Genomic DNA, 13,548 nt, shown 5'->3' on the forward strand with positions numbered 1-13,548 from the left:
ACACTCATAAATACTCTTTCTCTCTCTCTCTCTCCCTCTCTCTCTCTCTCTCTGTGTCATTGCCCCTCCTCCTCCAACACCACAGCTACCTCTCCCAAACTATGACTCACATATTTTCCTCCCACCCTCCCTCTCTCCCCTCTCTCTCTCTCTCTCTACACATCCACACTACAGTCCCACACAAGAAGGTCCAGCGTGAGGAGGAGGAACCGAGGTATTTCCTCCCATTGTAAGGGATGAAAGTGTGTGTGTGTGTGTGTGTGTGTGTGTGTGAGAGAGAGAGAAAGAGAGGGAGAGGGAGAGAGGTTTCCAATGGAATGGGTCAGCCCAGACCAAAGTGTGCCAGGATAGGCCTGAAACAGCTCCACATCTCCTCCTGTTTCAGTGTTCGGCACTGACGCAGGGCCTCTGGTATGTGGGGTGACCTGCCTACGAGTTCCATCCACCTCACTTCATTCGCCAAACACCACTGCTGCTCCTCTTCCTCTCCCCGCATTTTTATGTCATGGAATAAAAAGCCTTATTCAGACTGAATACGTGCTGAAGAAGGAATTCTGTTGCCCAGGTTATTATAAACATCCTGGAATGTATTATTACATATTTCAAAATGTTCCTCTGTTTAGTCACGTATTCCAGTCATACACACATGATAACACCATGAATTCAGCTACATTTTTTCATCATTAGAGAACTTTAATCTTCAGACCTTTTAGGAAACAAGACGACCACTCTGTGAACCAAACTACACAGTTTTAAACAGTTTAAGACTGGTTGATTTTAACAGAGAATAAGCGCCGGCTAGTTTGCTAATCATTTAGTTGTTTAAGTTATTTATCAAGCAGAAATACCAAACATGTACTTGTTCCATCTTCTCATATGTGTGGATTTGGACTGCTGACTGATAGAAGATGCTGATTGGAGACGTTACTTTCAGCTCTGGGAAACTGCAGTCTGCAATTTTCTTGTATTTTCTGACATTTTGGTTTAAAGTGTTTACTGTAGACTACAGTCTGAAAATAACTGATAGCTGTAGTGCTAAAAGTTTTTTAAAAAAACTGTCACACCAAACTCTACTGTGACATGAATATTGCATATTCAATGCCATATATGCAAACTATACTACAGCTATTAAAGCTAATAAATAGCAATATTCTTTGGACATTGATCTCAACATCATACCCAGGAACCTTTCTCTCCTTTTTGTCTACCTTCTGATATAACTTCCTGTTCTCTTTGCTAGTTTGACTCACTTGTCTGCCCTGTTTGGGGCCGGTGGGTGTGCTGCTGGAGCTGCGAGGTGTGGGTCCCAGCAGCCCCCCGCTGCCCAGCAGGCTCAGCCTGGCACCAGGCAAGCTCCTAGAGGGCATCTGGAACTGACGAAGGCTCCTCCTGGCCGACACGCTGCCCCCGACACAGCTTGCCGTGGGGAGAGAGTTGGACTGGCCGAATCCACGGCTGCTGCAGGACGAGACAAGAAGTGAGATACAGACAAGCACTGGTTCAATCCTTCATCTCAGGTTTAGGGACTGTGTCAACAAAGGAGCAGTTATACATTCACTGAGGCTTATAAATAATGAGCTGAACAGTAAGACCAAGAAGAAGAGATAAACTAAATGAATACTTGAATCTGAATGTAAAAAACAGTCAGACATTTTGATAACAAGCAGCAAGCTCCTCATCATAACTGCAACTAGAAGGAAACAGACAGTTGGAATGTGTAATACAAAATCATATTTTAGTTTTAGATCAATTTTGGGATTAAATTAGCATTCTAATTTAATTTTAATCTTCAGCCCAGCGGTCGTGATAATTTCATCACTGCAAAAAAACAAACAGCACTGGTAATGAATATAAAGGAAACACTGTTGATCATTTACAGCCAGAGATCAGTGTTGTTTTCTCTCTACCTGGGTTTTACTGGATGTTTAAGGTTTAATTTAAAGGGTTTTCATTTCAGGCAATACAACCAGAAAATGAAAGCTACTGTATGTGTGTGTGTGTATGTACCTTCTCTGCGGTCGGTACCCTGCTATGTCAAGGAGGGTTTTCCTAGGAATGGACCGGAACAGCCTCTGGACCTGTTGTTTCCATGACAACAGCCTCTTCTTCTGTGTCTCAGTGAAGGACTGATGGAGGGGGGGAAACAAGGAGTTTATATCAGGTATAAAATGAGGCTTTGATGGTGAAGAGAATGACTTGAGATGTGTTCAGAGAGAAAGCAAAGTGAATTTTCGCCGTGCTTCATTAGCACCAATTTGATCACTTCCAATGTTCCAATGTTCCAACTGTACATTACCGCTAGCCATGAACACATCGACCATGTCTGTGTGTTTGTGTTCAGCTCAGCCTCTGTCTGAACTCTCTGCATGTTTCATAAGCAGAATGATGAGGCCCCGGGAAACTACAACAACTTTTTTTTGCTCAAGTTGAAACACTGTCAAGGCGTCTTTGCATTCTGTCTGAACGCACAGTCAGGAGTTTTAGTTTACTGTCTTGCGGCACATTTCAACTTTGCAGTGTTTTACACCCTGATATCACAAGGCAAATCTAAAGCATGAAACCACACGTTAATACTACCACATCATACTGAAACTGATATTTGTTGCCAACTTGAGTTTCAGAGAGAGGTCTGGATGAGAGCAAGCCTCTGTATGTATTCATTTATTTATGTAGTAATGAATTAATTCACAGAAGCATCAGTAATAACAATCAAAAAATCAGCATAAATAATAATACAATCAGCCATAAATATCTATTGTATTATTAGTTTAGAGAATTTACCCATAAATTATTTGACCAAATTATGCTCAAACCTACAACATCAGAGAACAATGTTTTGATAATAAGCTATATTTTAGCAGATATCTCAGTTATTGGAAATGACTGATATTAATAATTGATATTGATATCAGACCCTAACAGTCCTTGTGAAGCTGTGCAGATATTTTATCAACTTCCATGCTTATAAATGAACTTGGGTCTATTGGTCCGTGCTTAGTTATAAATAGCTCCCTGCAATCTGGTTTGTGCTCCGGCTTATTTTAAACATGCAGTTGTTCAGCCTCTTCTGAAAAAAAACTAACCATGATCCATCCCTTCCCAAAAACTCCTGGCCTATAACTAAACTATGTTTTATCTAAGAAATTTTAGAGAAAATTGTTGTGAAACAGCTCATTGCTTTCTTGACTAATAAATTCCAATCTGGTTTCCGTCAGAGAAATTCCGCTGAAACAGCTCTCCTCCTCAGAGTCTCCAATGACATAATGATGTTTTCTGATGTGGGTGAATGCTCTGTTTTGGTGCTGCTGGATCTGATGCTGCGTTCACATGGATTCAGGCAGACGGTAGACGGACAACACCTTCACGGCAACGGAAAAACCAGACAAACAGTCTAACGGAACGGCAGCACAGCAAAACGAAACACGCATGACGATATGTTGCTACGGTGATGTATTGTTTACGAAGCATGGAATAAAATATAATATTTGTCTATTATTTTCTGTAATTATTCTAGTAATTCATGTAGCTATAAAATAGAGTTTTCTCATAATATTTTATTGCAAACTTAAAATTAATGCTAAATTGCCTCCAAAACATAAATCATTCATTTCCAACATGGATAGTGAGAAGAGAACTGCAGTTGGTGTATCCCTTTAAAATTAATGAATTAGCTTCTCGTTGTCCAGATTGCCCGTGTTTTCTGCTTGTGTGAGGGAGCTCGCCCATCGTAGAGGACGGCAAAAAGTTTAAATATTTTACCTTTTGATGGCAATGCCATCTACCGTTCTCTGGTGGCCTCACCTAATTTTACTGTCCTGCTCACCTCCACTAAAATGATATCTGGTTTGCCGTCCACCGTCTGCCTGAATCTGTGTGTACACAGCATTAGCGCAGCTTTTGATACTGTAGATCATCCATCCAGGAGTTTTTCTGTGTCGTTTGGTCCCTACATGTCTGATACTGCTGCTCTTTCCTGTTGTGTGCCTCAGGGTTCTGTCTTGGGTCCTCTACTATTTGCTCTATATATGCTTCCCTTAAGTCATATTATTAGCAAATTTGAAAAGGTATCTCATATCACTGTTACACTGATGATATTCAGCTGTATGTCTCTTTTAAGCTCTTTTTAATGAGACTGATAAACTATTTACACAATGTTCTGACTGGCCAACAACTTTTTATAGGTAAACGCAGATAAGACTGAGGTTCTTATCATTGCTTCAGATAGCAGTGTATTGGGTCCCTTTCTTCAGCTATACAGTCTAATCTTATAAATCTAGGTGTTATATTTGATCAGGCTATGTGCTTCGATCAACATATCAAATTATTGACCCATACATGTTTCTTCCATTTAAGAAAAACTGCCAAACTCAGGTCTGTTGTATCACAACATGAGCTAGATCAATCATTCACGCTTTGATTTCATCCCAGCTAGACTACTGGAATTCCCTTTTCACCAGCCTCAGCAAGTCAGATCACACCCATCTTATCTTTACACTGGCTCCCCATCAAGATTAGGATTCATTTTAAGGTTCTTGTTTTCACAGAGAGCCCTGCATGGTCAGGCACCTGTGTACATCTGTGACCTGCTCTATCCTTATATTCCTTTGAAGTTGTGGCTCTGACACCGTGGAACGCTCTTCCTATAGATGTACAATCTGCGGTCTCTGTTGACGCCTTTGAAAGCAGCTGAAGACTTTGTCTCGCCTTGTGCTGTCTAGTGTTTGTAATTTTGTGTTTTTAAGGTCTTTTGTTGCTTATGTTTTATTGTTTGTTTCTTTTTTACTGTTTTTAAGGTCTTATTTCTAAAAATGTTATTCTTGTGAAGCACTTTGTGACCTTTCTCTGTGACAGGTGCTATACTAAATAAATGATGTATGTATGTATGTATGTATAAATGAATAAAGGTATATATGTATGTATGTATTTGTGGTGATCTGTCAGTTTTTTGTGTGTTGTTGGTGTTTGTATTCCAGAAGTGGGTGTGTACCTCATGGATAAGGCACTTGTCAATGAGTTGTAGGTAGGAGCTGATGTTGTCCTCGTCTGACCTCGACACCAGCAGCTGGGTGCAAACTGAGGATGGGGTGCAGATGGAAAAGAAGACATTAGAACAAAACTAAAACCTCTCTCAGTCAATGAACACTATCTAACACGTAGTGCATGCAGCTCACCTTTGCCCATGACACGAGTGAACTGGCCAGGTAGATCGCCCTCTGCAATCAAGCTCGTGCCTGACTCAGCCTCCCCTCCGCCTCCTCCAGCCAGGTGGGAACCAGGCGCAGCGCTTTTGCCCTCTGGGCTCATAAGGGGGCGCTGCAGGGAGGCCTCCTCACCACCACTGAAGGCCTTGATAGGTGTCATGATCATCTGGTGGAGTTCCTGCAGTGGAGCGCGCAGATTACTGCCCTCCAACACGTCCTGGTGGCAGTAAGGGATAGGAGGGAAGGAAAACCAGACAGAATGAAGAAGTGAACCATTTCTTCACAGAACATGAGATGACACTTTGACACTTATTACACTGACACATCTGGTGCGGCATTTACAGAGAGGATGCCAAGACTATGACGTGTATGACGAACCGTCTCCCACAAGAAAAATGTGTTACTTCTGACCTACATGCTGAATACTGACGGAGAGGGGTAATACCAAAAAGACATGCATGCACGTACATGTAATTTCCCCTCACTACTTGTGTCCACGTGCATCATATCAACCTCCCTCCCACCCTTCACCCGGCAGCGCTGTACGTGAGTGGTGTGTAAACCCAAAATACCAAGCGACAGGTGTCTTGTTTCCGCAGCCCTACAAATGCAGCGGTAACAAATTTTAAAATGAAGTGTTGGTGAAAAGGTTAAGCCTGAATTTAGCTGGCCCAAGAAGTCCCTCCTGTGGTGTGCCCTTGAGCGCCATTGTCTTGCTTCGAAGGCTGAATGGAGGGGTGGGTGGGGGGGGCGGATGGGTTTAAATTAGGAGCCCAAAACTCTCCTTCCTGGATTAGGTGTTCCCTTAGCTGCCATCTCAGATACGCAACACCGACTGAGAATGGCCACCCCTCTCACTCTCTCTCTCACACACACACACACACACAGGAAAGAGTGGTGGCATCCTGTGGTGTCCACTAAGGTTACAAGCTCAATCATCAATAGCAAAAATTACAACAACAACAAAAAAAAGGGGCTTTCTAAAAGAGAGTAAGGGGATGTGGTTTATGCTCACTGACCTTTTCCAGGCTGCGCAGGAGGTTCTGCCTCTCTTTGAGCTTCTGAATGCTGATGACGATCTTGTGTCTTGCTCCTTTGGTGACTTTCTGTTAGAGAAAAGAGTTCTGTGTCAAACGTTCCTACGAGGCAGATACCTATTTCTTAAGATAAAGAGATGTGAAGTGTACAATCATAGGGTTGGTTAAAATGGAGCAGTGGAACTACTAATTGCCTTCTCTTGAGGCAGATGTTTTTTGGGGGGGAAATGAAACACAGCAGGAGGTGCAGGCAGTGAAGCTAGGAATGGAACATGTAATCTGTTCAGCTGTGACAGAAAGGACAGAAAGGCTGAAATCGATTCCAGCTAATAAATTCTTAGCTGGGGCTAATAAAACTTCTCAAATGTCCCCTAAAGAAGTGATAGTGACAATCCAGATATTACCAGATCTAGCCAGCGGTGGTACATTAAATATATAGGTCACACAGGACACTCTTTTTGTTTCTTTGTTGTAGTTCAACATGTCTAAGTGTAGCTGTGTGTTATATTAGCATCAGACAGAGTTAGAAACACCTGGAGGAAGTATACAGCTTCCCGGTGAGCTGTGTTAATTTTAGCTGCATCCTCTGTTTCAGAATAGACTCCTCAACATCTTAAGATGCAAGCGAACACTTTTATGATAGTATTGTCAACTTTTAAAGCTGGTTACATATTACATTGCAATGAGTGTACTTCAGTGCCTCCTGCAATAAGCCGACTGTATTGATTTTAACTGACATGTCTGCTCTCATTCACCTTCATGTGCTAAAACCACAAGCTGAACTGTTTGACACCAAAAGTTTTGCCTACAAATGTCAATTTCTGAGTAAATCCACTGGTATAAAGTGTGTATGAGTTTGATAAGATAACACAATATTTTCCATCTTAAGTTGTTATTCCTTTTGGGAGTATCACAATAATTTAAATCTGAACTGAATTTCGGACAGATGGTTTTATTTTATGATAGATTGAATCTTAGCTGAAAGAATCTGTTTCAGATAAGAAGGATTAAATTGTTACACCCCAATATTTTAGCTTTTAAGAGCTTGAGCTCTCATTATAACTGATGTTCGCATCGGTCTCTGATCACAGCCTGACTAATACAAACATAACTTTATGTGTTATGCTCGATGGTTAATCTATCTACTTATGAGCTGTATAATCTGATGTTTTCATAGTTTTATTGCTTTAAAAGACATATTTATCAATGCCCTGTTTATGTTGCTAGGGCAACCTGGCTCCAATTAACCCTAACATGTTATCTATTCCTCCTTATAATTTTACTTGACTGTGAATCACCAAGTGCAAGTTTTATGCAATACATAAAAATGTCTCTCAAGGACACAATGGCCGACACACGAGATTAGTCTGCTCTCTAATTTATTGTTTTTTATTCATTTTTCATTTATTTCAGAAGTAGTCCTTTCATGGCAGTCAAACAATTAGAATATCATAATTTTTGCTAACAAACCTCATCACCGACAAACAGATTTTGTTTGAATTTTGTGACTTGCATCTAATTAACTTGTAATGATCTCACTGCTGTTTGACAGGGATATCGGTAAATGTTTAGATTCCATTTCTTTCTTGTAAAATAACTTATTAAAACATAGAAAAACTTTTTTTATACCACACTTCATATCATGTCATTTATAGCCAATCATAGACGTGCACATACAGTGTCCTCTGGTCTGTATATATATGTGTGTGTGTGTGTGTGTGTGTGTGTGTGTGAACCTGTGCTTCAAGCTGCTCTTCAGTCAGTGACATCATCTCATCGTAGGTCAAGGTGGAGAAGAGAGCAGCATACTTGTGGAGACGGAGACTCTTCAGCCACGCAGGAACATCTGTAGGGCAGACGACACACACACACACACACACACACACAAACACACACACACACACACACACACACACACACACACACACACACACACACTTCAGCTGAAAGACAGATACTGAAAACTTTATCAATTTGTCAACTTGAATTCTTACATATCACTGCTGCAGATACATACATGCACATTGATTTTCTTTTTTTATCAATACAAAGAGATAAAAAATACATAATGAGAAATACATCATACATTAAAAAGGTGAAATTGGTGTATACATGATGTCACATTGTGGTTGACCTAACAGTATACTATGTGGTCCACCAATATATGCTAAAATACACACTAGTGGCTCAAATAAATATATATATAATATAATATAGAGTTGGAAAAACAAAAATGGATCATGTACCAAACCAACTTATATGATAAAAAACAAACATTTTAAGCAGGAATCTTTGTAGATATGCAACTAAAATATAAGGAATCAGAGACACGCTGTTGGCAGGGAGGATCAACTAATCTGATTCTTACTGATCTCGTGTTTAGTTAGACACTGCTTACTGGAAATGCTAAAGTGCTTACTAATGTTCAGCTGCTGAGAGCATTGGTGAGCTGTTGAGACATGTACTCTCTGTGCTAATTTGCAGTTTAAAGTAAAGCCTGGTGCTTTTTCCACTTGTTTCTTTGCATACATGTTTTTAACTGCAGTACCAACAAACCCTATAGTGCCATTCAGAAGAAGAATCAATAAACATTATGGGTATATTCTGTATGTTAATGGTATATTTCCTTTTTTTTTTAAACTGCTATCCTTTACTCATCTGCTCATTTATTTGAAGATTAATTTTAAGACACTTGCAGAAGCTCTGAGAGGAAACATGGACATGATGTGGCGTTTTATTAAACAAGCAGACCTCGACTCTCAGTAAGTAGACTTCTGCTTGCAGGACAGTGTTTGATATCAGTTACACAGTTGCTGGATATAGTCATGCATCATGACCTCCTACATACAGTACCAGTAAAAAGTTTGGACACACCTTCCCATTTACTTGAATGAGAAAGTGTTTCCAAACTTTTGACCGGTTCTGTTTACTGTAAGTCTGTCAAGATCAAAACTATGTCTGTGATGAATATTAAATCTTGAGAGGAAATCCACCACCTGACACTTGACACCCAGTGGAGAAACAGTTTCTTGCAGTGTTACAATTCTCTTGTGAAATGAAATAAACAAATTACGAATCTTCTCTTAGGGCTTTTTATAAGGAATGTTAGCCTTAGTTTCCTGTTTAGCAGGATGACAATGTGAAACATCTTTGTAGAAGAAAAAAAAACAAACAGAGACCACATGAACAGTTACAATTACAGCGCCGACATCGATAGCCTCAGAGTAAGGTCATCAGGGTCAGCGGTTCTAGCCTCTGCCTCCCCTGACAAACTGCTCTGGCAGGATTAACAACTTGTCACAGCCTCAAGCTGAATGCCTGTAAGGCACACACAGCAGATAGTCTTATTAGTTTCTTCACTGCACTGGTCGTGTATCTGTCCACATTAAAGCTTGGGCCTGATTGGGCAGCCTATACCTAGGGCAGGTTAGCTAAATTCCCCATTCCCACTAAATCCTACTGCTGTATGTCATCAACTAGAGGTGATATTTTTAATGTCTTATAAAAACATTACTATAAATCATGATATTTACTTGGTATTAATACCATAAGATCATGAAGTAGAAAACTTCCTTTATCACAGATGTTGTTTGTCAGTACTGGTGACTCAACAACAACTCAACATCTAGTGATGTGGACGCTGATTTAGCAATACTGGTTTGTTTTTAAAGGGTGCGTCACTGGGTCACTTTGTGACTGTTGCATATCCACATTTGATGTGCATCAGTCAGTCCTTCAGTGACGTTCACTTTCAGTAGAATGCACTACTTCTGCAGTCTGGCAACAATATAATGTTCTCATGTATTTAGGATCGCACACAAGAACAAACTTTAGTAAAATTATTATGTGACTTCTGGTTATGGCCGCCACGAAAGAAGACGCGTCTCACACTGCTCTGCTAAAGCTACTACAAATCCTACTGATTACACTCTAATATGAGACAAAACTTCATAACATAGAGTAAGTGTGGATATTGTAATGAGGAAGGTTGGCAAATTAGGTAAAGAAAAGAGCAAAGAGTCAAAGCAGCCTTCTCTTATACGTATACTCACACAGTGAAAGAAACTATGGAAACAAACAACAAATCCAACTGTAAAACACATGGAAAAGATATGGCATGATGTAAAAAAAAATATTTAAAAGAACCACATTCATTATCACAATTTAGTCCAATATGAGGTCATCAGTCATTTGTGCCAGGAGGAGCAGATGCAACAAATGAATTATGGAGCTCTAAAGGACTTAAAATGATCCAAGACCTTTATTCGCCAGATTAAGATATTATGATGTTTTCTGACGAGCTGAGGTCTCATTTCAACTTTAATGGAAAACACTTCTTGAAGTCCCTCCAGCTTAGCAGCTCTGTTCATCAAAATAATGCACTTATCAGACCCCTACGCTCACCTTTGGAAATCATATCAGAGTTTTACAATTTGCTGACATCTTACTCATCTGAATATTCAGTCTAATCTAAATGCCTGGAAGGAAAAACTGCAATTCCAAATTTCAGAGGAAGACGGGAAAGCAGCTTGTGTTGAAGCTCATACTAAGTCTATAAATACACGCCTTAAACTAATACAGTATAAATGATTAATGCCGACATGTGACACCGGTGGAACTGAATCGATATAACAAAAACATACCACAGATATGCACAAAATGTACAGAAACTACAGGAACATTGTTTCATTGTGTTTGGCAAAGCAGAAAGATTAAAACACTCTGGGAAGATAGTTATAACGGAGAAGATTATTCCAAATCAAATCTTACTGCACCCTAAGCTTTTTCTGTTGGGTTTATATCCAGAGAAACATAATTATAGTAAAAATGAAGGAGCATTGATAGACCTCAGCTTGCTTGATGCCAGAAAATGTATTGCACTGTTATGGAAAAAGATTCACAGACCGAGCACTACTCAATGGATAAGACGGATGTTATCAAGCCTTCCATTAGAAAGGATAACGTACACATTAAAGGCTTAAACAGTATATATATTTGAGAATATATGGAGGCCCGTCATTATTTATGGTAAGGACTTAACAGATGGTCAAGGGAATGACTAATTTTTGTGGACAAAGCAGTTTCTGAGCCTGTAGACTTATTTTAATTAAATTGACTTCTAAATTCTTGTTATATTTTTGCATCTTTTGAAACTAATACTTATGGAAACATGATCATCAGTAAAACTGAATTGTACTACCGACTGTACATAGATCTTTCCTACTCACCCCTCATGCCACTACCCTCCTCGTGGAAGGAACTGCGATGCAGACTTGAACCTCCTCCTAAACCAGCCTCTTCCAGATGCTCACTGCCTCCGCTACCCGAGGAAGCAATGCTGCTCTGGGGCGAGAGGGGCGCGTGGTCCAGGGCTGGGCCTCTGGCGGTCGGTAGGTCCTCCTGAGACAGCCAAACGTGGCCCAGAGGCTGATTGCTGGGGCCGCTCATTGGAGGGGTGAGAGACACGGAGCGCTTCAGGGGACTGTGCTGCTGGCTGCCACCTCCACTTGTCAGGACTGCAAGACAAGTCAGGTTTAAAGATCCTGAGGAGGCACAGCCAACACTCGGGCTCCTGCACTCATTTTGCTGTTTCTCAACAAAATATTCAATTTTAGAGCTGCAATGATTAGTCGGACGACAACAGATTAATCAGCAACTATTTTGATGATCAGGTAATTGTTCAAGTAATTTTTTTGGGACATTTGAATGTGTCACCTTCAGCTCTGATGGAAACTTATTACTGATAAGCAGATGAATGATGAAGAATGATGAATTGATGATGAAATTAATCGTTATTAGTTTAGCCTCATATAAAATGTATTTAATGAACCATAATGATCATAATAAATATATATATAATAAATAAAATACATAAACAGGACTCAGTTAGAAGCCAGATTAAACAAGTATGTTAAAGTCTACAAGAGCATCAGCTGCCTCGAGATGGTCAGGGAGTGAAAAATATAAATGTCTAATCTACTATGATATAGTTTGATCACTGTGTCTAGTGAATCGCTTTGTTTTTACAGTAAAATCATTAAATGTTCAATTTTATCAGCTACATCCAGGTACCTCCATGCATTCACAGATTAATCTAATATCGTTGTCAAGCACATGTTTGGATGTTTCTTCCGGCTTTGTAATTTTATAAGATTGACGTGATAGAAAAGAGTTTATTTGTTTCAGAATTACTTGAACAATTACATTTTCATTCCTTTTTAGTTTACGTTCACTTGCGTTTTAGAAGAGCTCCTTAAAGAAAACCCAACCGTGCCTGTTAAATTTGTTTTGGAGGGCAGTGCAAAGACACGTTTTTTTGCTTTGTATCTGGTTTCAGATACATTTTATTTTATCTACGACAAGTAACACAAGATCTCCACAGCTATAATTGTAAAGGAAGCTCAGAAGTGAAGCTAAGTTAACTAAAGGCAGCTGGAGGGAAGGGGCTGTGTTTACACGACAAGGAAGAAACTAAACTCTCCTGTTTTTTGTCTACAACAGCTGCACTTTTTCGGTCTGTACTATTGTAATAAAATAAATCTAAAATGTTTTTTTATACGATCTTTCTTCCTTTCCTTCATCTGTATCTCTCACCTAATTCCTCAATAATAATGAAACCTGTGCTTGTCAGGATGCATATTTGATGGAGACCTAATTGGGTCAAATCAAACTGAGAGTTACCGCTCGGTTCTCAGGGTTGAATCCCAGTACTTTAAACCAAATGAAAGCTGCTGAAGCATCAGATTTTTGCCAAAGGAGGTAAACAGAATAAAAAGGTGGAGAGCCGAAGAGCTTTTTGTGTCGCCGCCCTGACGGGGTAAGCTGCCACCAGAACTCCAGTCTCTCTCCTCCTCCTATATGCGGTCCTCTTACTGTTGGCGCTATGTATAGGACTTCATGGGCCCCGTTTAAAATAGGTGCCCAGCTAACATTACAAGTTCCAGTCCCTAAATATTAGCCATTTTCCCTAAATACAGTCTCCCACAAAGGCTGCCTTACAAGGGAAAGGATGGGTGGTATGTTCTTCTGTGGCTTGGGCAAGGGCTGAGAGTATGGGTGGGGGGGGGGGTGGGGGGGTCAACAGGATGTTCTATCAGTAGCACACAGGTTGATGTGGTTGGACAATTATACTCCTGTAATCATCATCATGACCAGAAGAAGCACAGCGTGAAGGGAGGGGGACTGAAGACTTGTGGCCGACTTGCTTTGTTACGCCGAGCTGGGATCATAATCGAATATTATCTATCAAAAATGTAATACATGAGAGAAAGAATGTCAGAAGCTTTGTGTAATTTTAAGTTTGCTCAGCA

At 40.1% G+C, this 13,548-nt stretch overlaps 1 protein-coding gene and 1 long non-coding RNA gene across 5 annotated transcripts in view; one reads left to right on the forward strand and one right to left on the reverse strand.

The window, feature by feature from the left end:
- samd4a (sterile alpha motif domain containing 4A) overlaps positions 1-13,548 on the reverse strand; it is a 56,355-nt gene that overhangs the window by 8,742 nt on the left and 34,065 nt on the right. Inside the window, exons 4-10 of one of the 4 annotated variants that reach the window (XM_042405705.1) lie at positions 11,467-11,754; positions 7,975-8,084; positions 6,221-6,307; positions 5,172-5,418; positions 4,988-5,073; positions 2,008-2,126; positions 1,251-1,455 (exon numbers count right to left, since the gene is read on the reverse strand). In XM_042405705.1, the coding sequence (XP_042261639.1) occupies positions 1,251-1,455; positions 2,008-2,126; positions 4,988-5,073; positions 5,172-5,418; positions 6,221-6,307; positions 7,975-8,084; positions 11,467-11,754 (1,142 nt within the window). Of the gene's footprint in view, positions 1-1,250; positions 1,459-2,007; positions 2,127-4,987; positions 5,074-5,171; positions 5,419-6,220; positions 6,308-7,974; positions 8,085-11,466; positions 11,755-13,548 lie in introns of all 4 variants that reach the window. The other 3 variants (XM_042405697.1, XM_042405723.1, XM_042405714.1) reach the window with 3 other exon arrangements.
- Positions 1,366-4,787, forward strand: LOC121893742. Its single transcript, XR_006095417.1, has 3 exons — positions 1,366-1,477; positions 2,040-2,161; positions 4,545-4,787. It is a non-coding gene; the product is annotated as an uncharacterized LOC121893742 (long non-coding RNA).

The sequence above is a fragment of the Thunnus maccoyii genome, chromosome 1 (genome assembly GCF_910596095.1).
Source record: "Thunnus maccoyii chromosome 1, fThuMac1.1, whole genome shotgun sequence".
Classification (NCBI taxonomy): Eukaryota; Metazoa; Chordata; class Actinopteri; order Scombriformes; family Scombridae; genus Thunnus; species Thunnus maccoyii.